The sequence below is a fragment of the Solanum dulcamara genome, chromosome 6 (assembly GCF_947179165.1).
Source record: "Solanum dulcamara chromosome 6, daSolDulc1.2, whole genome shotgun sequence".
Lineage (NCBI taxonomy): Eukaryota > Viridiplantae > Streptophyta > Magnoliopsida > Solanales > Solanaceae > Solanum > Solanum dulcamara.
Window position 1 is genome coordinate 14,938,743 of NC_077242.1, and position 24,143 is coordinate 14,962,885.

General features: G+C 33.7%; 2 protein-coding genes and 1 long non-coding RNA gene across 4 annotated transcripts; 1 reads left to right on the top strand and 2 right to left on the bottom strand.

The window, feature by feature from the left end:
* The first annotated feature begins 609 nt into the window (after positions 1 to 609).
* Positions 610 to 3,837, top strand: LOC129893517 (uncharacterized). 2 transcript variants are annotated; one of them, XR_008767508.1, is made up of 4 exons: positions 610 to 1,165; positions 1,721 to 1,961; positions 2,057 to 2,240; positions 3,488 to 3,837. It is a non-coding gene; the product is annotated as an uncharacterized LOC129893517 (long non-coding RNA). The 2 variants fall into 2 exon arrangements; XR_008767507.1 differs by lacking the exon at positions 610 to 1,165 and having other exon boundaries at positions 1,174 to 1,961.
* Positions 3,838 to 5,234: 1,397 nt separating this feature from the next.
* Positions 5,235 to 13,670, bottom strand: LOC129892506 (pentatricopeptide repeat-containing protein At3g59040). Its single transcript, XM_055968085.1, has 7 exons — positions 13,503 to 13,670; positions 12,588 to 12,900; positions 12,160 to 12,450; positions 8,887 to 9,135; positions 7,931 to 8,055; positions 6,797 to 6,895; positions 5,235 to 6,094 (listed from the first exon to the last, which is right to left on the bottom strand). The coding sequence occupies exons 1-7, from the start codon at positions 13,565 to 13,567 to the stop codon at positions 5,512 to 5,514; spliced, it is 1,725 nt and encodes a 574-aa protein (XP_055824060.1). The 5' UTR covers positions 13,568 to 13,670; the 3' UTR covers positions 5,235 to 5,511.
* Positions 13,671 to 15,996: 2,326 nt separating this feature from the next.
* LOC129892275 (polyamine oxidase 2-like) lies at positions 15,997 to 22,387 on the bottom strand. Its single transcript, XM_055967838.1, has 10 exons — positions 21,980 to 22,387; positions 20,541 to 20,656; positions 20,368 to 20,456; positions 20,142 to 20,255; positions 19,862 to 19,949; positions 19,603 to 19,688; positions 19,395 to 19,497; positions 18,547 to 18,644; positions 18,008 to 18,437; positions 15,997 to 16,684 (listed from the first exon to the last, which is right to left on the bottom strand). The coding sequence occupies exons 1-10, from the start codon at positions 22,017 to 22,019 to the stop codon at positions 16,376 to 16,378; spliced, it is 1,473 nt and encodes a 490-aa protein (XP_055823813.1). The 5' UTR covers positions 22,020 to 22,387; the 3' UTR covers positions 15,997 to 16,375.
* Between the last annotated feature and the right edge of the window lie 1,756 nt (positions 22,388 to 24,143).

The window sequence follows — 24,143 nt, forward strand, 5'->3', positions numbered from 1 at the left end:
CGATATCAATTTTTTTCGAGTTTTTCAGATTTTTTCGGGTTTCTCGAGTTTTTTATAGTATCTAATAAAAAGCACAGAACAGTGCTTCTTAAAAAGAGTTCTAGTACAAAATATCAACATATAATATGGAGGCAGAACACTGTTTGAAGTTTTAACTTTATAAGATGAGCTTTTTTGTATATTATTTAGATGGGCTTCTTAAGTCCAAATCTAAATGTAAGAAAGAAAATAAAAATCTTAAAAAAAATTTAATTTTTTTTTATAAATTATATTTTAATAAATATTTTTATGTATAACATAATTTAAAAGTAGTATATTTATAATCAGGTCGGTTTGAGTTCGGTTTGACTTTTTTTAGTTAAAACCAAACCAACCTTATAATGGTCGTTTTTTTTTCAAACACCAAACCAAGTCAAACCAAACCACTAGTCGATTTTTTTTCCCGATATGGTTCTGTTTGTCGGTTTGGTGCAGTTTATCAATTTGCCCTGTACAACCCTAGTAAAGACCCTACAAAAAATGACTTTATTGAGGTAAAAAATGATTTTAAGTTACTATATCTTTTGGAAGACCTAAATGATGGTGACTATTTAGACCTTTATGTGAAGTATGTGGTGGATGAAGTACAAGTTCCGGAAGAGGCCCCAATTGATTTTCTTTATGGGCCTGAAGTTGAGAAAAATAGTAACGTGGTTGGTGAAGTACACGTACAAGATATAAATGTGACTGAAAGTGAAGCATTGCTTGATGAGGTTGAATCTGAAACTGTCAATATTGAGGTTGGGCTAGGAGATATATCAAATTTCGAATGTGAAGGGGCTGAATCAAATCAAGAAAGCAGTACCGACTCTCAAGAAGATGTTATTCCTGATGAGGATGACTCTGAGGTTGATGAAGAGTTGAGATCTCTTAGAAATGAAAGGAGAAACAAAGTGAAAAGAAAGAACAAACCTATTCAAACTAAGGAAATAAGGCTTGGAACTGTTGGTATTGATAGAGGATTTGAAGACATAAGAAGGAGGAAAACTGCTAGATACAGTGGAAGATTAGGGGCTGATAACAATATATAGATAACTCGAAACTGGACAATAATGACAATAGGAATGAATTCGATCCAGATGTTGTAAGTGGAGTTGATTTACCAGCAAGAAGAAAGAGTAAAAAGGTAAGATTTGATCCTGATTGTGTTGTAGCTATTTTTGAGCTTGGTATGGTATTTGAAAGTATTGAACAATTTAGAAAAGATGTTGCACACTGTTCTTGTGAATATAGTTAGAGTTAAGTGTGAAGACAAAAAGTGCAAATGATTGATATTTGCTAGTATAGATAAAGATTTTAGTGATTTAGTTGTCAAAAATTATTATCCTGTTCATGCATGTCCTACGTCAATCAAGAATAGGCTGTGTACTTCTAAGTTTGTTGTTGAAAAGTTTAAGCATGAGATTACATGTCAACCATCCAAAAGATTGTGGAAAATTCAACAATTGATGAGAAAAAAAATTGAATTGTATGTTGGAAGAACTTTATGTCATAGGGCAAAAAAGAGAGCTATTAAGGACTATTTAGGTGATTGGAAGATAAAATTTTTAAGATTGTGTGATTATGCAGACATAATTAAATATACTAATCCCGACAATTCATGTTGGGTAAAGATAGATAAAGGGTCTCAGCCAGGAAAAAAAAGTTTATTTACTTTTATGTTTGCTTTGATGCATTGAAGAGAGGTTGGTTGAAAGGGTGCAGGAAATTATTGATTTTGATGGATGCTTTCTGAAAGGTGCTTGCAAAGGTGAATTGTTAGTTGCTGTTGGTAGAAATGGAAATCAACAGATATTTCCAATTGCATGGGCTGTTGTTAATACAGGGACAAAATATAGTTGGAGTTTTTTCTCAACAAATTGATACAAGATTTGGACTTAGGATCTAGGCATGGACTAACTGTGATGTCAGATATGCAGAAGGTTAGACAACTTCTATATTTTAATTTGATCTCCTATTTTTTTTTTTTTTGTTAATATCTTTTAAGTTTTATTATTTTATAATTTTGTTTAAATAGGGCCTTGTACAAGTTTTGGGTGAGTTGCTACCATATTGTGAGCAAAGAAGGTGTGCTAGACATATCTGATTCAGTTGGCATCAAAACTAGAGAGGTGAAGAAAGAAGGAACCAATTCTGGAGGTGTGCAAAGTCAAGTTTTGAAGTAAATTTTCAAGATGAGATGGATAAACTCAACAAACTAAGTAAGAATATTTGTGAGGACTTGTTACATTATGAAAAAACAACTTGGTGCAGGACATATTTTAAGGAGCATTGTAAGTTTGATATTGTTGAAAACAATATGTGTGAGACATTTAATTATTGGATATTAGCTGCTAGACATAAGAATATCATAATTATGTTAGAGGAGATTAGGCATAAGATAATAGACAGAAATGTTGCAATGAGGCAATTTGTTGATACTTGGATCTCAAATATCTCTCCTATGGCTGGATTAGTACTTGAAGAGAACAAAGATATTGCTAGATTTTGTGAGGTTAGATTCAATGGTGATATTGGATATGAAATCAAAGATGGTGAGAGTATAGGCATATTATTGATATAAGGAAGAAGACATGTACATGTAGAACATGGCAATTGAGGGGCATACCATGTCAACATGCAGTGTTTGCATATCAGCACAAAGGCATAGAACCTGAACATGAAGTGGTACATTGGTATAGGAAAGAGACATTCTTGAAGAATTATGACTACTTTCTCCAATCAATACCTAACTTGAAAATGTGGACTCACACTAGTGTTATAGTGATTCAGCCTCCTGAACCAAAAGTCATGCCTGGTAGGCCACGAAAGTGCAGAAAAAAAGGAAAAAATGAGCCAAGCAAAAAATATAAAAAATTATCCAAGAAGGGAGTAAAAATGACTTGCTCAAAGTGTTATCAAGTAGGCCACAACAAAAAAGCTTGTCAACTTATGATAAGTTACTTGAATTCATCTATAATTAGCTTTACTTATTTGCAATAAATGATTAATATTACTCTATTGACAAGCTGGGATGGGACAATCAAGCTCAAGCCAACCATCAGTGTTCAGTAGCCAACCACTAATGTCTAGCCAACCATCAAGCTCAAGCCATTCACCAGTGTTCAATAGCCAGCTAGCAATGTCTAAACAACCATCAAGCTTAAGCCAGCAAGACAGTTTTACATGCTTTGATACTTCAGGTGTTAGAAGAGAGCAACAGTCTAGTAAAATCACTGGTAGAGGCACTAGTATAGGCACTGATAGAGGCATTGTTAGTAGCATTGCTAGAGGTAATAGTAGTGGAAAATGATGTGTATCAACAGGAAGACAAAACAAGGCAAAGATTGTAGAATTTGATATCTTCACTAATGCAAATGACAGTCAAACCTTTTATGGAAGTGTCTATATATTTTTATTCATTTCTTACTCTACTATATAAAGCTTATTTTAGTACATTTATATGCAGCCTGGTACTTCAAGTGAAAGAGTTATCACTCCAGGAGCTTATAAGGATGCATCTCCAACAAATATTGATATTGGTTATAAGCCTTGAGGACTGAACTAGAATGGTGGAGATGTTGTCACAACTTCACAATTGCAGCGTATGAGTCAATCAAGGAAAAATTAATGTGCAGCATCTAGTGCACCTACGGATGCTTAATTTTAGCACCAACTTTATATTTTTGGATGTGTAATCAGCAACAAAAATTATTATTGACTGCTTTGAATGTCTTTTTGTGTATTTTAAGTACATTAACTGATTTGTCTTGATGATTAGTTGTCATGGATTGGTATATTTGTTTGCAGCTCATTAGAGCAAATTAATGGTATGATTAATTAGTTATGTTTGTGTTGTCATTACACTAATTGAAAATGAAAGTTAGTGAGCATTTATAATCGTGTTTTACTTCATTTTGTGTAGAGGTGAATTGTGTTTAAGAAAACAAAAGAGATACACAAAAATTGTATTCATTCCTTTAATTTCTTCAACCAAAATTAGTATAACAAAATACAAATGAAGGCAGTTACAATAGAAAAGACAAATGCATCAAAATTGCCCTCAGAGAGAAGAATACAATCCAACATACATACTGTAACATACACACATTCGATCACTTCTGAACATAGATGCAAATAGCCAAGATCACCCCTACAACAATAAACATCATTCAATATTTTCTTGATCGATTCTTCTCTAGTTCATATGTTTTGACTCAATTCAACAGACCCCATATCACCCTCTTAGCTTGAGCCGACATTTCATCATCATACAATCGAAAATATCCACATCCACCTCGTGACTACAAAAAAATTAAATTAAATTATAGAAAAAATAAAATTTTAATATATTGGATAAAAAAATTAATTACCTTCAAAATTTTACAATAAAAAAACCTACGTCCAGTATTGGATTGCGTCCATGATGTCTTCATTTTCACAACCACTCCACAGTGACACATTACATTTGCAGATGAAGAATAAGAAATCGATGAACAAGACGTCTTCGACATTGACTTGATGAGCAACGTCGTGGAATAGAAGAAGGAAAAAATGGTTGAAAATACGTGAGTAGTTGTAAGGAAGAAGAGAAAGAAAAGAGAAGGAAGAGGAGAAATAAGAGAAAAAGGGGGAAAATTAGGGTTAAAAAGAGGAAGAAGACCGTTGCAATGTCTAAATGGATTCCACATCAACATTTCTTCATCGTTTCACGTGCTCTTAAAACGTGTTAAAGTTTTATGCCATGTCAGTCATAAATTTTTAAAATGTACAAATTATGCATGGTTCAGAGGTTTAATAGAAAGGAAGAATAGTTGAGGAGCATGAGAGGAAAATCCAACCCAGTTAAAGGGCCTATCTATGTGTTCTGCCAATGATATATGTAATGAAAAAAGAGACATAAGTAAACTAAAGCAATGATAGGTCTATTCTTGTTGTGATTCTAAATGAAGAAAAAGAATTGTACAACAGTAGCACTTTAGATGTAAGTCGGTGTTATGAGCAATTTGTGATTGAATGACAAAAGAGATCATTTCCATTTCAGAGAAATTAAGGGCCACGTATAGTTTAGATATACATTAGGCAGGGAGAAACTCTCTTAGATTTAGCCAATACGTCATCCGACATTTGCTAACCCGATACCAAACCAATCGATATCTTATTGGTTTTCTAGCAGATTAGTACATTTAAACATCAATATCCAATAAGTCAAACTGTTAAGTGTAATAGTTAAGCTTGAAAATAAACGCCAAATGCCTGGGAAAGCATCCTTAGAGAAGGCTGTCCCAAGGTTCAACTCCAATAGTCCTTGTACAAAATTCATGATATTGAAAACCTTTAGCTGAACATTGCTTGATTTTCAAAGGCAAATTCATTTTTTGTTTCACATTTTTACTTTCAAAGATACAAAAGGGAGAAGAATATATATAGTAGTATAAACTAAGAAGACTAGCAAGATATACAAAATTTCTAGCTTCATTTTGCATTAGTTTCTTATGTCTGAGATGAAGCACTACCACTAATTATCAGTTGATCCAATTTTTCTCCTGACAAAATGCTCTCTTTTTCATCAATGTCTTCATCATCACCACTTCCATCATCATCGTCATAGTCATCTTCATCATTATCATTGATGTTACTGGGAATACTGTCGACTATCAGCTCGTTGGCACATCCTGTTATCTGCTTAGCTTCCATCTGTTCTTCTGATGTTTTTGCCAAGGACAAGAGAATGTTTTTTGCTTTTTGATCAGGAGAGACGCTAGAAGATGCCATCTCATTGAACCAAGCAACGGCACTACCAAAATCCTTATTCCTACCATATGCGTCCATGATTGTAGTGAAGATAGTTTGGTTAGCCTTGATATCATGGACCCGCATTTCTTCATATTTCTCCATCATCTTTTCGAGGTCATTTGTTTTTGCATATCCCTTAATCAATGTGCCATATGTAACAACATTGGGCACCAATCCATCTTGCTTTATTCTTCTGAAAAATTTCTCTGCACCTTCCATATCTGATGCATTAATATAAGCTGATAGCATCGTTGTGTATGAGCAAAGGTCAGGGCTACATCTGTTGGGAAAGAAGGAAAATCAAAAGTCTGCTTAGAATGGACTCCTTGGTTAGACCAAAGTAATCGAGTTGGCGAATTTAATCCACTAGATTTATACTTATTCCTTTCCCCGTCCTTCTTGGGTAAGGAGGTGAAAGTGCAGAGGTTAAGGTCAATTTCAGGATTTTGGGATGAGATAATTACTCTTATCCACCTCCTTGCTTTGGGCCAATAATTGCTGAACCAAACACTTTTTCGAGCCAAAGAGAAAACTTTACTTTATACACATTAATGGTTGAACAAAAATAAAAACCAAACAAATCAATCATAAACAGTGGTAACTGGTAACTTTTAACAAGAACTTCACATTGCATGACAGGCCCTCAAGCTGCAAATCCACTTGTACTGAGAAGTGTTTGTCCGAAAATGCATGTATGAGTTATTTTATAAACAGTGGGCACATGAAGAATTTCAACGCGGATATAAGATTATTTGATGCCTTGTTTATGCCTAAGCATCCCAGGGTTTTGTGGCTACAGAGGAGCGAAAATATAAGAAACCACCGTTTAAGGAGGGGTGCAGATTGTTGAAACACAGAATAAGTGAAGCGAAGGATAGGCAAATCAAGTGAGATCCTCTGGTGCCAAAAAACAATGGATGGAAGTTTTTCGAAAGCGTTATAGTTAAAAGAAGTCTTCATGGAAATGTAAACATCATGTTACCTGTCTCTTCGCATGCTTTTGAAGACAGTCCGGGCCTGTTCCACCATTCCTGAGATAGCAAATGCATCTAGCAAGATGTTGTATGATTTTTGTGTTGGCCTGAAAAAAGAGGTGCCCTCATATAATACTTGTAATTAAAGGATAATAGAACGCTGTGACTGGCTATAAAGCATCCATAGAAAGATAACGTCATCTGGTATGGAGACAAAACATATTTGTGTCCCTGAATTTGAGCTACTCTTGCTAAATCAGCAAGCACCTGGCTTAGAGCCTGTTTGGATGGGCTTATAGTATTTAACTTATAAGCCAAAAGCCATAAGTTAGGAAATAGGAATTCTAACTTGTGACTTTTGGATTATTTTTGTCTTTTTGGCATAAAAATCAAGTCCTTAAAAGCACTTTTTTATTACCCATTTGGCCACTTCAAAAACATGCACTCCGTCGAAGGCAAAGAGGTTTTCAGCAACCTACACTATAAAAGTGCTTAAAATCTATTTTAGCTTAAAAACACTTAAAATAAGTCAATCCAAACAGACTCTTAAACACATCTCTTCTACCAGATTTTGGTGCTTTCTAGTGGGCGTTATCATAATAAAAAAATCTTCACAGAGAATAAAACAAATTCCATTGAACCAAGAAACCCTAATCTAGATGATTAGGTTTCAGTCAAAGCTTAAATGTAAAGCAAGAAAGTTAATTGGTTATCTTCTTTCTGAAAAGTGCACTCTGGAGCTATGTTGCTCGGACTCTTCAAAAATGTCTATGGGTGCGTGTTGGATTCTCCAAATGTAGTGTATTTTTGGAGAATCTGACACGGGTGCGGCATCGAAAGTGAAGAGTCCGCGCAACTTAGCTCTGGAGATAGAATGTGTCTCATCTTTTAATATGATTTCTTTCCAATCACTAGGAGGAAAATGGATAAGATATGTTAAACATGCTTGTAAGTAACTAGTTCCAGATGATTGAAAGATCAAAATGAACTGATCCTTTTTGAATAGCTGCTTTGGTGTCTTATTCAGAGAATCATGTTTTGATGCAGAGTATCTACTTTTGGTATATGAAAGAAGGAAGCTATAGGAGAGGAAAACAATGTAAAGAATGCTTGGATATTCAGTGATGTAAAGAACTCAATACCTGACACCAGCATCAAGCATTTCCTCAAAAACAGCTAGTGCCTCCTCTTCTCTTCTAGCCTTTCCATATGCACTAATGAGCAGTGCATAACTAACAACATCAGGTCGAAGACCAGCTCTTTGCATCTAAAATTAGGCATTCGCTTCAAAATGTTAATCAAATCACTATAAATACAAAACTAAAAGCAACAACAACAACAAAATACCCAATGTAATCCCACAGGTGGGGTCAGGTGGGGTCTGAGGAGGGTAAGTGTATACAGACCTTACCCCTACCTCATTGGGGCCAAGACCCCTGGCTCAGGTAACACATATCACAAAACTAAAAGCACAGAAGTGGTGATTAATCAAATGTAAAGCTGCCTGTGTTGACAAAGCTGAACTGATGCGCAAATTTATGAAGCCATTCCATGCGCCCATGATTTTCAAAACCAAACATGAAAGCACAGCTAAAACAGACAAATCTAATACTACAAATAATTTTGCAAATAAAGATCTCAAATCCAGCAAACATAGGAACTGTCAGTGAACTATGTCTGCAATGGGTTTAAGCCCCTGCAGGTTCATTTTATTTTCAATAAGTTCTTGAATCAAATATGCTATAACAAACTAATTCAATAGGTTCTTGAATAAAATAAGTTACAACAAACTATTTGTGACACAGAATAATTAAGTGTCAAAACCTAATTACAGAATAATTAAGTGTCAAAACCTAATTAGCAAGAATATGAGGTTCTTAAAAGACCTCTAATATTTCAAATTTAAAATGCACTGTAATACTATAGTATCAGGGACTAATACAGAGAATAATGCTAATGCTAAGGGAAACAAACCTATAATAGCATAAATACATTTTTTTGATAGGAAGCGATACAACAAGCACTTAAGGAGTTGTTCCAGCATACCTAATGATCATTTCCAGAACAAAGCAGAACTTATAAATAATTTGCAATTTACCTGATCATAAATGTTTGCGACCTCCTTATAGTTAGTCTCAAATGACATCAAACTGTTGTAAGTAATCGTATTTTGTCGAACTCCTCGCCCGGCCATCAAAGAGAATAGATGACGGGCTTTCTCATATTTTCCTGCCTTCTTATACATATAGATCATCATGTGGAACATTTTCTGGTCTGGTTTTAGAGGAGGTGCATCCATATCCATAAGGGCTTCAAAAACTTCTTGAGCTTCATTAAATTTGTCACCCTGCATTAACACCTTCATTAGCAAGCTGCTTAAACTTTCGGAAACCAGTCTAGGCACAAAAATGCACATGGGGATACCCGATGAACTTTATATAAATGAACAAAGGAACTAAAGGATCAACTTTTTTCCTCAGATTCTTGAGTTAATCTAAACATCTTTTATCCCACACAAGCATTGGATGTAGAACTACTACTTTCTTATATATCATTGCCTGCTTTTATTGCCGGTTAATAATCCTTTAACATTCGCAGATATGGTTCCTCCAAAAATAGAAAGCTTTAAAACCAGAACAAATCTCAGATTGAGAGCTGAATAAGATTCTACAATTATCAAAGAAACGGCATTCACTACTATATTTTCTCAATCTTCTTGATTTCTTATTGCTCGTTAAGCATGAAGGATGAACAGTTTCAGTCCGGTCAACATTTTCGTTTATTCTAGCACCAAACTAGCATCAGCAGCAGCTATTCAAAACCATGCAAAGGTTTCAGAAATAATTACTTTTGATTTTGGAGGCATCATTTCAGTTTGACATGGTGTAGTGGTTTTAAAGCTATCTTTTTCTCTCCATAATAATTTGCATCTAGAAAATATGTTTTAACTTTAAGCTACATAAGGCTTCATAGTATCCACTACCCACTATTTAAATCTAAACTTAAAAATTCAGATAAGGAATAAACACTCAACAACAAGTTTCAATTACCCAATGAAAAACACAGATACAAGAAGATTTTATACTACAGGGAAAAAGATTTTATCAATAAAAAGACAAGTGACAATTAATTTGAAATTGGAGAAACAAAATTAATATTTTGAGTGTTTTTGGTATGGAACCTGCTAAAGTACAACTACTGTCTACTGCTACCAATACTAAGTACCAATTTCCTGCATGACACTTCATCTTATTTCAGTAAATACTCTTTAAAAAGAACCCTTTGATGATCTTTTTCAACGTCCCTTAAATTAAGGAAATCCATCAATTAATAAGCTTTCATTCGATCACTTCTCTTTTTCTTGGAATACTTGGTTGGCCATATAAGTTTTTAACATATGGTAATGGTACAAGGTCTACCTCATCCCCTTTTATCATTTTCAATCATGACATTATCACACCTACGAACCAATTCCATTTAAATGACTGTAGTAACTAAGAAAATTTTCGCAAGGGAATGAACAACAAGAGTCCTAGACTACATAAGCAACAGATTTAGAAAGACTAGAATCTTCAGATATTGTTCAGAAGAAGGGTGAGGTTTTTTTAAAGCAGAAAGCCAGAGGAAGTAAAGGACAGACTTTGCAAAAATGCTCTATTATGGGACATTTTATTTCTCTTTTTCTCTAATTAGTACTGTCATTGTTAAACATCCTTACTTGTGGATTTGGAGAAGCAGAAGACCTAAACAAGTCTAGTCAACATCTGCATCTCAATGTGTTTTTTTGAACTGCTAAATCAACTCCTCCTGATTAGTCTATTTGGCATAAATAAAATGTCCAGATCAAAATCTTTATGGTCTAAAGATTCATAGAGAAATATTGTTAATGGTCCTTTTTTAATAAATAATGTAGGAATATCATTAACGATCTTCGTCTGAAGCTTCAGCCAAAGGCACAAATCTTCTTTCAGAATCATTACAAAGCAGCACACTCTCATCACACAAGATGTTAAAGAATAACAAATCCCATCTGATCAGTCAGCAATTAATTCTGTATTCTTCCATTTTATCAAAGCTTTTCTTCCCATTCTACCAGATAATGGTTGAGGAACTTACAGATGGACCCTTTGCCTATTAAACAAAGATCAAGCAATTTTCCATTTTCAGATTGCAGCAATCGTTAATAATCTGATTCCACAATGTAGTCTTGGCTGCAAGATACTGAATCTATATTGCACATATAATTCATGATTCTGTCATTCCAAAGCAAAGCATCATACCAGCCAAGGTATGCTACAAATGCTCTTTTCCACCACAGCAAGTCATCAGTCTTAAAAGAGAACACTCTGATCACAAGTGTTTATCTTTACAACTTCACACTCAACATCAACCTCTCCAAATTATTTGTTCTAAAAGATGGATGAGTCAATACTCCAAAATATAATAGCCTATTAACCGAGTCACACTACATGCTCAATTCAATTGAGAAGAAAATTTAGTTTTACAACAACAACAACATACCTAGTGAAATCCCACAAGTAGGGTCTTGGGAGGGTAGGATGTACGTAGACCTTACCACTACCTCATGGAGATAGAGAGGCTGTTTCCGATAGACCCTCGGCTCAAAAGTCACAGCCTCAAGTAAGAGAAAAACAATATATATAGCATAATGGCAGGAAAAAAAACGATGCAAATTTTACAAGATAAGAACAATAACGATGGCCAAGTAATGTGATAATCAAAGGCAATAACAACACAACTATAATGACACGCCTAGACCTATGACCAACCCTAAACCGACACAAGAACAATGGAGAAAATGTCCAAAATAGTTCCCTTATCTTTGGGCATTTCAAAGTCATCCTAATTCTTTAAAATGGAGCGCTAATAGTCTTATTGTTCTCTAATTTGGTGCACTTTTTTTAATCTCACTCCAAAAGACTACCCCCACAAAAATCAAACCTATCCAGGTGTTTCTTTAATTTCATTCGAGAGACCAAAGGAATCTTTGTATGTGATTTCTATTCTTGCCGAAGAAATATTGGAAGTTGTTTTATTTGAATGTCTGCTGCAAAAAAATCGAGCAAATGAAAAACCAAAGTCCAACAACCAGAGGCTGAAATCATGCTTTAGCAAGGAACGTCTGTGCCTTGATTGTGAAACATCAACCATAATATAATAAAAGATAAAAAGATGTTTCAAACTGCATAAAATGATTCAATCACAAAGTTATCTGTATGAGGTATGTTCAATCACAACAGTGAACATAAAATTTCATAGGTATGTTCAGCCATTATCATTCGCCTTCTTATATCTTTAATAATTGAGCTCCTAAGTCTAACTACTTCCGTTATATAGTTTGCTATATTACCTCAACAAAGATTTTGAGAATGATTTGGTATGTAATAGCAGAAGGTTCAGGGCCTGAAGTTTGCATTCTCCGAAATATGGCTTCTGCCTTAGCGTACTGACCTCCTTTTCCATATGCCTCCATCAGAGCAGTGTGAGATATCACATTTGCGGGATAACCTTTCTTATTCATGTAACCTAAAATCCTTTCAGCTTTACCGAAGTCCCCTTGCTTCCCATAGGCCGTAATAAGCATCAGAAAGTCCATTTCATTAAAATCCCACCAATACTGAGTTCGAAGCCACTCAAGAATCTACAACGGAAACAACAGATTAGACTAAAAGGAATCAAGAATCAAAGTATGCATAGATGAATATCGGCTAAAGTTTGCATAAAGGAAGACAACTGAAGTAAAACTTCAAATGACATGCTAGAGAGAAGAGTCCAAACCTCACAAACAAGGTTCCACTTCTTAAGCTGCTTAAATCTAATCAAGCTTCCAAGAACAAGGTCCTTCGGAAGAGCCTGGTTCTTGTCCATCTGGCTTCTCAGCACTGAAACAGAAGAACCAGTTTCTTCAATTTCATTCATCATCTTTCTCCAGTTTTTCTGGTCTGCTTCGTCCTCAGCACTCTTGAAAACCTCTACTTTCCTCCTCTTCTGCATGAACTTTCTCGGCGTCAGCATGCCTTGACACACCACTTGTGCTCTTTTATATATTTTAACATTTGTATCCAATGAATTCCCACCACTATTTGATTTACTGCATGAGAAAATGACAGTTTTGCTAAGCATAAGTTCACAACATGGAATTAAATCAAATTCAGGAATTAAAAATGAAATCCAAAGACAACCCATTAAATCCAACATTGTCATATATGTACCAAAATAGCATAAACTGCAAAAATCTTACATTTCTTTCTTCTTTTTTTTTCCTCTCTCATTTCTTTGCAGTATAAGACTCAAGAACCACCTAACACAGCTATTCTGATTCAATAAAAACCATAACATGACAAATGTTGAATTAGGGAACATTGTTAAACGCCACACAGTGAACAGCTAAAAGTAAGACAAAATCAAATCGTTTACCCAATAAATCTTGAAAGATAAGATTATTATTTTTTTTTGGCAAATTTAACATTTCTCAACTATTTCATACAAATCCAATTCTAAATAGCAAGCAAATAAGGGGCAGAACATACCCATTAAAAAATCAGAGGTTAATTCAATCTTATCTACACCTAGCATGAACCCTTTTGAAATAAGAAAATTCCCAAATTGGTGACCCTTTAATACCTACAAGATTTTACAATGTGAAGCACCCCCACAAGAGAGATAAGAGTAAATAAGAAGGAAGGAGCATACCTCAAAAGAGAAGAAGATGGAGGTGAAATGAATGGTTTGAGGAAAATCATCAATGTTTGAGGCATTTCCACACAACAATTGCTTCACTGCACTACACCACTCCAAAGCTCATAATGTTGAAGAGATAAAGGAAAACATTTTCCTCTTTTGTTGAGCAATGACAATAATAATCAAATGATGCTCTTTACGGTAAATGTATATTTGCTCAAATTTTTAAAAAACTAATTTTCTTTCTTAGTTATCACAATTTTTTTTTTAAGTCGAACAACATGAACTTTAATTAATATTTTCTATCATACTGATATGAAATAAAATTACAACTTATAATACTTTTTGTATAGTTCTTAAATATTGAATTTTTTATTTTAAAGTATCAAATTAACGTAATCTAAGAGAAAATAATATAACCTTGGTAAGTAGAGGTGTTTACTATTTGGCTAAAAACAAATCCAAATTTAAAATCGAATTAAATCAATTAAATTGATATTTTTTTCGAATTTGGTTTAGTTTGATTTTATTTTTTTTGGAAAAAGGGTAAAAAAATGTCTTTAAATTATTTGAAATGAACAAAAATGCATCCGTTTATAGTTTGGTCCAAAAATACCCTTGCCGTCAATACTTTGATCCAGAAATGCCCCTATTGTTACTTAATGGATCAAAAATGCCCCTTTTTATATAAATATATTATTTATTTTCTTTTTGAACACATTTTTTTCCTAATAATATTTCTTTTATTAGCAAATGTTTATTCTACTTCAATTAATATATATATATATATATATATATATATTTTTTTTATTTTATTATAATTATTTTTTATCGTTATTTGAATAAAAATTAATAATGGATTTATTATGATCTTATATATATGACATATATTATCCGTTAAAACATAGAGTACATGAAATTATTCTTTTTAATTGATAAAATGAGATTACGAAGAATAAAATAATTTTCTACATTTTTATTACTTAAAGTGGTTTAAAAGAAAGAAAACAAGAATAGAGTTTCTTAAAAGTAATATTTTTATAAGGAACAACATTTGTTTTTCTTAAAAAAAATATATTTATTCGAAAAAGGGCATTTTTGACCCATTTTGTAACAATAGGGGCATTTTTGACCCATTAAATAATAATAAGAGCATTTATGGACCAAAGTATTGACGATAAATGCATTTTTGGACCAAATTATAAACGGAGGACATTTTTGTTCATTACAAATAGTTTAAGGGCATTTTTAACTCTTTTCCCTATCTTTTTTAAAATTGATAATATTTGATTTGATTTTAATTTGATTTTAAAAAATTAAAGAAATAAAACAAACTGAACCGACATATTATATGCATATTTTCAATAATTATATATAAACAGTATATATTTTCACCAAAATTTATTTTTTGAAAATAAAAAAAAATCCAAATAAAAAGTCCAGCGAAAGCCCAAGTTTTTGGCTTGTGCTGGTGCTGTGAGTCTTGAAGTGAAGCAAGAGTTGTGGGCATCTTGTGTAGTGGCAATTGGCAAGTAACTGTTATTTGCTGCTACTATAATTTTTTGTTTTTTAAGCTTTACAATCTCTCCATTTCTGCAATTCATCAGTTTTCGATTTTGGAAATAACTTTTTTATCTTTACGAGGTCTGTAGTGATAAAATTTGTATACATTATATTCTTCTCAGACTCCATTTTTTAGAATTCACTAGATATGTTGTTATTGTGCTCTTTTTTCCAGCCTTTGGAATGAATTGTTGCACGCTCTTTTTATTTTCTGATTTTTTATTGCTAGATGTAATGAATGGCTGATGGGTCGTTTGCTTATCTTTTTCTTGCTTACTAATTTAGTTTGTATTTTAACTAATAACTCGATCTAAACCAAATCGTGAACACTCATAATTAGAAAAAGGATTATTCTTTTTCGTTAATTCAACCATTCGAGTATCACTAACTATTATCATCTTTATTTTAAAACCATTCACTTTTCATGATGCTTCAAATAGTAGTTAGTAATGTTTGACGATAAATTTGAAATATTTTTCATTTTATTTAAAATTTATGGGACTAAAATTGAAAATAAAGTTGTACAAATTTTTTACTTGTATACTTATATAGTACAACTTCTTGAAAAACAAGTTATAAATTGTTTTTCAATACAACTCCAAGTTAGATCTAAGACTTTCATGTCCAAACACTAAATTTTAAATAAAGTGAAATATAATATCGAAAAAAAGTGAATAATCTTTGTGACCAAATGGGCTCTTAATTGGTTAGCTAAAACTAATGTTTAAAACTTAAAAACTGTTGACAATCCATTTTCTGGACAATGGATGCTCTATAAGTGTATCTTTATAAAGAATATCTTCTGAAATTAGTGAATTAGCATCTTTCATAATTCTCAAGGATTTCTGGTGAGAAGTGATGGATTACACCAAAAGCAAACCTTTGAGAGCTCACATGCATGATGTAATTTCCCTTCCTTATAACTAATAATAATGCCTAATACTGAAGAAATCAACTAAGAAATCGTCTTAGAAAAAGAACGTACTTCATATTACACAGACGGTAGATATTAAACTGAAAGGTGCACTCAGGCACCAAAATTTGCAGATGTTACCAGTCTGACCCCATCTCCATGGGCGACTTCCACAGCTGCACCATCGTTCCTTACATATAGCAGACCTTATACTGTCTCCTACTTCACTTAGAACTGCTATAAATAATGCATACAGAAGACTATACACATTGGCTAACGCTCGATCATTCATTGAGGAACCTCGTGGTTTCCACAATTTTCACTAAGCAGTCAGCACATGATGTGCTAGCCAATCCCACATGACACTCAAATACTGTGTCTCTACTTGTCGAATTGGGAACTAAAGTAGTTACATACGGGAGATCAGTAAGGGGATAGCAATAGGAGTGTCCTCACCCATGACTGGCTGGAACAGATCCACCTCTCCATACCGTTCTAGGACACGCATCCTGCAGTCCTCGGCAGCCATTAGTCCTGTTGAATATGCGCCATGCATAGAACCTGGATAATCCATACTCGTCGCTTCCCCAGCAAAAAATATGTTGTCTACCGGTATTCTTAGCCTTTCATAGTACTCATGAGGCTTCCCTACTATATCGTAGCTGTAGGATCCAAGTGAGTTTACATCTGTACCCCAATGAGAAACAAGATGCTGGATCTGCAGAAAGACCAGGAGGGAGAAGATTGTTAGCTATGTGAATATCAATAGCTAATATGAAATCAAGACACAGACAATATTTGCTTCCTAGAGTAGTTCTCTTTCTCCCGTCACAAACCAATCAGTTAACACAATGTCAAGCTAACAAAATGCGATCTCTTCAAAAGGTTCAACTGATTTCCAGAAGTCAAGATTGGAAATAGCAGAAAGCTCAAACATAATTAGGACAATACCATTTCTAGTGATCCTTGCTAGGTTTTTGCGAAACAACAATCATATATAAGAATAGTGTTGAATAGTGTTGTAACAATGAGACAATGAAGAGCCATTGTATTCACTAATCCCTTAGGGGTTGTTTGGTAGGATGTAAAAGAATAGTGTTGAATAAGATGTATTAGTAATGCTGATATTAGTAATGCTGATATTAGTAATGCTTGCATTAGTTATACTGAGATTATTTCTTATGCAGTGTTTGGTTTGGTTTATTAAAAATGACATGCATGACATAATTTCTAGAAGAAAAATTGTTTACAAAAATACCCTCCAAATATGATGGAAAGAATGTGGAAAATGTTTTGAGAGACAAATGTTTCTTTAATCATGCAAATACACATTAGTTATTCATAAGTTGAAAAAGTATACCAAACAAGGTACTAATAATACATAAAATTTTTCTAATGCACTACCAAACAACCCCTTAATGCTTAATGGTGGAGGATTAATCCATTTGGTTCATTGTCAAAGAATGAATAGTGCTCCTTTAAAGCCTCATCTCTTCAGTTTCGGTGAACATCCAATTTATAATGATCATTGTTATTGTTCCTTTTTTTTCAAGCTGAGCTATTGATTTTCGATATGCAGGAAAAAAATATTTTTGATTTGATGCCTGCATTTCCAACGTCATGTTTGCCTTTTGTGTTCTACTCTTATTGTTCTTTGTGATTTGTAAGTAATGTTATCTCTTTTACTTTGATTTATTTTTTTAGCAAAAAGCAGAATATATATATTGTTTGCTATACAAAGTTGAAAGATGATTTTGATTTAAATGGATTCCTGCAATTGCTCCTCTCTTCTGGTTCTATTGAGCACTATCCAAGTTCTATTTCGTGTGTAGTGTACACTCAAATATTAAGATAACAATCAAATATGCTAATCACTCATTAGCTTGAGCTTACATTTTTTTCCCATCAAATTTTGTGTAACTCATGCATATATTCATTCTAACATTATCTATTTTTAAAAAAAATATTTATATTGATTAGCATAGCATGTGTACAGAGACCAACAATAAAAAACAGGAGCATGGAGAAATTGCAACATTACCGGAGTAGTCGCATTGGGAAGAATCCTCTGAAGTTGCTTAAAAGCAAAATTGGCAGCATCCTCATCTGATAGTTTCTCAATGTCACGGGCCAGCTGCCCCGCAGGCATATAAACTAGGACAGGATGGCCAGTGGCCTTGTGAAGATTCAAAAAGTAACTACATTCATATGAGCTCTGAGCAACTACCCCCAAGAACTCAACATTTGGCCAAAACACCTTTTCAAAGTGCAGAATAATCTTGTTTTCAATCCCTACACCTAGTTCATTGATGGCAGCCTCCTTCCATTCAGGTAATCTGGGTTCAAACTTGATCCGGTTCGATTTTAAAACACCAAGAGGAACAGTAATAATGGCAGCATCAGCTACAAAAGTTCTCCCATCCTCAACAGTCACTTTCACTCCATTATAACGTCTTACTACTTGTGTCACCCTGAGAAAGGTTACGGAAACAACAAATTAGTCATTCAGACAGTTTTTTCCGTTTCTTTAGAGGGGAGGAGGTGCAGAAACAGAGATGTCAAGAGGTAGGTTTCTCTTACCTGTGATCTAGGCGAATGTCAATCCCTTTCGCAAGTGTGTTGATGACAGGACGATATCCCCGAACCATAAGACCATGCCCACCAGGAAGCAATTCTTCCTGTATATCACACAACTGAATGGGTAAGCCTTATCTATACAATGTTTGCAGGGACAGGAAACCGGACAGGAATTTGTTTGACCTTAATCTTTTATCTATTGATACAATGTAGGACCAGGGTTACCAGTATATCAGTGCCATAACCAAAAGGGGTGTAGGGCATACAACGTTGCATGTTGGGACACACAGCATATCTTTATTGGGTAAGGATGTGACAATGTGTGCTAGGCTTTATAACAAGAAGGGTAAACTCATATATTTAATTTCCTCCTACTACTGAACAAGAACTTAAGATATTAGACAAGCAAAGATAACACATTTTTGAGCTGAAATCTTGTGAAACAGCAGAACTAGCATTATGCATGAACATGGTAGGCATAATTTTTAACAGTCAGTTACCAGAATATAAACTCGAACTATTGTTGTTAGCAGAGGGTTTTTTCTACCCTAACGATGGTCAATCTTGGCCAACTATCATGCTCACTAATATCAAAATCCAATTTCTATCCTATATCATCATCAAGGGGCTTCTTTCTTCATCCAATGATATCATTTCTAATGAGCTTGCAAACAGATGTCATAGAATCGATATGCAAAAAGGAGAGAAATGTGGCACTCTTTCTGAAAAAACTGTTTTACTACAAAGAGAACATTTTCATATATTAACCTAGTTAGCCAGTGGTCTCTGCAAGTAATGCTCTGTTAGATTTAAGTATCTTCTTGATCCTAAAAGGAACCAAAGAACTCTACCTGGTCCCAGTACTTGAGTGAGATGGTATCAGCATCTGCAGCAAACCAGCCTTCCATTCTGCAAAGGTACCACTGCAACACCTTATGAGCAACGCCATCGAGCCTGTAACAAAAAAAGTCACTTAGTGCAAGTGGTATTTTTCTTAATCTTCTCAGTTCAGTTTAGGGGGAGGAGATCAGTATATCAATAAAACAGTACTAATGGTACCTTAAGTCAGGTTTCCTTTCAAAAACCATTGATATAGCGCGGCTAATAGACATGTCTTCACTAAATTCTTGTCTAATACTATCAGTCTGCAACAAAAGTGAATTAGCTCTCATCAGAAAATATCCATAGCCCCACATATTTTAAAGGCATGTAACAAACATTCTTTTCCATGAAGAAAGAATAGATATTCAACAATTCAAAGTTCACAGAAATGAAAGTGCGGCGAGAGAGGGAAAGAGGGGGGAGAGAGAGAACATGCCTCTTTCAAAATGCTCTCAAATGTTTCGCCAACTTTAGACACCAAGTCCTGGGGAACTTGATTACCATCCATGTCAAAAAGAGCATAGCTGAAGAATTAAAGCCAGGTGAGATGAATATGTGTTACTTAATAAGGTCAGGGAAATAGTTATGCAATAAATGATATAACCAAACTTAGATATAAAATATCTCAAGACTAATGTGCAAGTATTTGTGTGTGGATCTTCTGTACAGTAAGAAAAACTGGCATGTGAGAGGTGAGAAGAGCTTGAAATACAAACCTCTCTAGATCATGGTCGTACAACACAGAATTGTCACCACTTGTACGATAGAGAGGGAGTCCTAGTCTTCCAATGAGAGGTGCCAGAGGATTCTCTTTGCAGACACCATGCAACCTAAAACAATCAGCTAATTAATTTCCAAAGCAAGCAAAGAGGTTGTACTTAATTTAGTCAATAAAAAGAAAAGTCTTGGTTGTAAAGCACAAGCAAGAGTAGAACTTGTTACCAGGATGCACCCAAGTCAACAGGAAAACCAAATGAGTAGTCAGTGTGAACACGGCCACCAATTCTATCTCGTGATTCCAAAACAACCACCTACAGAAAAATATTTATCTTCGTTAAACATAAACAACACCACTTACGCCAACAGAGTGAAGACATGCTTTTCTACATGCATACCTGAAATGATGCATCATGAAGTGCCCGAGCAGCTGCAAGTCCAGCAATTCCACCACCAATCACAATGACAGATGGTGAAGACTCGGCCCTCTGTCCAGCACTTGAGAAGCAGGGAGCTAGGAAACAAAACCAAAAACTCGGTCAGAGAAGTTGCTAAAGTAACAGAAAAGACAATAAGAAATCTGTAATTAGGCAACCATACATATTTGGGGTCATTAAATAAACGGCAAATGACTCAAAGTGACAAAGTGGCATACAAATCCTCCAAATAAAAGCTCACCATATTGCTTGCTGTTATAAGATCTAAATGTATTAATGTGCTTCTGATTCGGACCAACTGCTAATAATTTGTGTAATAATCTCTTTGACAAATATGGTTTCCAACTAGATGGGAACATCTAAACAAAAGAATAATTTCTCCGGTCTCCGAGTTCTGAATTTTTTTAAAATTGGCATTAACTAAGCTGATGGTGGCATAGGAATTATATAAATCCCATCATTCTTAGGATAAAGGACTAAAATTGGGTACCAGGACTAGCAATCACAAGTAAAAGTGGGATTCGATAAAGCTCATAATGATCAGCTGCTCCGGGAATCAGGATTTAGATAAGAAAGGGTTATTTTGTTCAAAGAAAAAAACTAACTTTTAGGACACTAATGATGCTTCATAGTCCAGTAAAATTAAAATGGCAGCAGATCAAAAGTAATTAATTCGTCATTAGTCAATTGGTAGTGAACAAATATAACAGGCCGCAATTTTGACGTCATATCCATTTGCCTAATTGTAATTATCTAACTAAAGCAAAAGTAGTAACGCAACTCAAACATGTAAGCAAGATCAAAAGTAGCCAATGAAAATTTTTAGAGGGTCCCAGAAACCTTTCAGTGGACATTTTTTAGCATACTTTGTAGCCATAAAGTGTATGATTATACAAAAACAAAGCAGCCCACGTCACAATAACAGGTATGCTAAAAAAACATATTCTTTGCAACTTGAAAACTGCAAAAGGTTTTATTTAATTTTATGTACAATAACAACTGTCTCCCAGTCCCAAACAAGTTAAAATCGGCTATACGAACAAAGTATCCTTTTAATAAGAAATTTGAAGGGTTTTGTTATCATAGTTCAACATTTACTATTTTAGTAAAGCTATTAGAACATAGATCAAATGTCAATAATCATTCTCCAGCTCAAACAATACAAACTTAATTGAAATATTAAAACAAATAATTGAGTTTTATACTAAAACCCTACAAAATCTAAAACAACCACATACACACACAAAAAAAAATCAAACTAAAATCATAAAAAAAACCACCGATTCTGCTCAACAATACAAGTTGAATTGAATTTACTAAAAAATTCAAAATAAGCAGCAGAATCTAATTAATCACGCTAAAAACAAAGTAAAAAAAAAAGATTTAAAAAAGAGACGAACCTCTTTGAAGTTGGCGATTACTCTTCTGTTGAGAATCCATGAGATGACTTGAGAGAGAAATGGGTATTTAATAAAATAAAAGTCAATAATCTCAATAATAATCTGAGAATAACAGAGTTGATGGCACAATTACTACTATTATTATTAGGTGAATAATGGAGAAGAAAGATCAAAAGACAAGTAAACAAGTGATTATTATTGGAATTTGAAGAGAACCCCAGCTTGAACAAACAGCAGCTCATGCGTATACAAATTTCGACGACAATTTTCTGATCAAACAATGAAATTGTGGATGATCGGAGAGAAATATTTTCCGATGAAAATTGGGGAAAAAAGAAGATTCTAGAAAGAGAGAAGAGAGAGAAGCAAGTATTTGGTTGGTGATTGATAATGGAGACTAAATTGGATTCACAAAAGTTGTTTACCATTTATATTTATAGAACAAAAAAACACACCTCCCTCTCCTTTGCCATCTGTGTTTTCTTTTTTTATTTTTGAAAACGAAAAATAAATTTTAAAGAACTATTATGCTTTTGAGTTTTGATACATAAACTGTCATAGATTTAGGATAAAAAAATGGAGATTTTAGGTATCATATTAATTAATAATAAATATATATATGTATATGTTAATTAATAATAAATGTATATAAAGATATTTCCCTTTTTATTTTATGTGTATTTTTATTTAAAATAATTTTTTTTGTCTTACTCTAAAAGGAACGTAAAAGTGTACTTTGAACATATTTTAATTCTATTGATAATAATATTGACCATATATAATTAATGAAATTATATCCTTTGAATATATTTAAGAGAATGCATAATAATCAATTTATGGTTATAAATAATATTAATCGATAGGAGTACACACTCAATAATTATAGTAAAAGAGAAGCGTACCATATATGAGAAGAGATTTTTTTATTTTTTTTATATATTGCATAATCTAACTCTACATATTGGGCAATAAGTTAATAATGTAAAGAAGAATTGATAAGAGTTAGAGAATCTGGATTGATTTATTTTAAATAGTTTATAAGTCAAAAAAATAAGTTGGGTTATGCACTTACTTATTTTTTTTGACTTATAAACAATTTTTAACTTATATGCTGTTAAAAATAAGTTCATCCAAACAAACTCAATTATTTATTGAAAGCTTTACGTTCACATTCCTCACTTTTTATATGATGTAGTCTCGTCATCGCCCTCTTTGTTCTTAATTTTTTTTTTCTTTTTGTGGTGTATTTTAGTTGTATCTTCTTCTCTGACTTAATCTTTTTCAGGATTTCATAAATGTGACTATTCAAATCTGAAGCTCTGATTTACTTCTGTGGCATCTCTTACGTTGTTGAGCTTTGATGGTGCTGCCTGTCTTTTCTTTTACACCTCAAAGTTTTAGCTAGTTTTTTTTTTCATTTTTAGTTACGAGCTTGATGTGCCGTAAATGTACGACACTTTCGACACTCAAAATAAAGAATTATAGCAAGTTCCTAAGCATGTTTATGTTGATATTGTCACGATCCAATCCACCGGACTGTACGGGTACCTACTCTAACATCTAGATAGGAGAACCCTCAATCCCTTAAACAAAAGAACTTGCGAAAGTCTGACAAATGCAGATTAAAAGTCTAAAAGAATTAAGAGATCGTTATATGTCAAATTAAAAGCTCTCCAAAATTTATTGCAAGAACACTTTAACACCCTCAAAGATATTAGTCTAAATAGGTACAAAAACTTCTAAAGATACAGTATAAATAAAGTAATGACACAGCTCCAACCATAAGGAAGGAAGAGTAGAAGCTGTTGGAGAATCATCTTCGTAACACATAAGAAACATCACCGACCTTGCAACCAAACTATGCTAAGTGACATAACAAGATTAGTATCAGTATAAACAACACGTACAGGTAGGCATCATGAGTCAACCCGATACCCACTGCATAATATAAAGAAATCAATCAAGACGAAAACATGTTCTTAAGAAAATACACTCGCCAAACCTTTATGCACAAACTCTTATCATTCCCACTAACATCATTAAAATCGTTCAAACCTAACTCACATCCCTTCTAGTTGGTCCGCTGTCAACTCTACTATAGATCAAGGCCTAGACATTCTAACACGTGGAGGAGTCTCTGAACTACAGGCCACCACTAACACTG

Coding starts and splice junctions, on each gene's coding strand:
- LOC129892506 (XM_055968085.1), bottom strand. CDS start 13,567: ATGCCTCAAACATTGATGATTTTCCTCAAACCATTCATTTCACCTCCA. Junction 6,896..7,930: donor ATGCTTGATGCTGGTGTCAG/GTATTGAGTTCT, acceptor CTCTTTTTTCAG/GCCAACACAAAAATCATACA. Junction 6,095..6,796: donor AAAAGCATGCGAAGAGACAG/GTAACATGATGT, acceptor CTTTCCCAACAG/ATGTAGCCCTGACCTTTGCT.
- LOC129892275 (XM_055967838.1), bottom strand. CDS start 22,019: ATGGATTCTCAACAGAAGAGTAATCGCCAACTTCAAAGAG. Junction 19,950..20,141: donor TACGACCATGATCTAGAGAG/GTTTGTATTTCA, acceptor TTAATTCTTCAG/CTATGCTCTTTTTGACATGG. Junction 19,498..19,602: donor GAAAGGAAACCTGACTTAAG/GTACCATTAGTA, acceptor TTTTTGTTACAG/GCTCGATGGCGTTGCTCATA.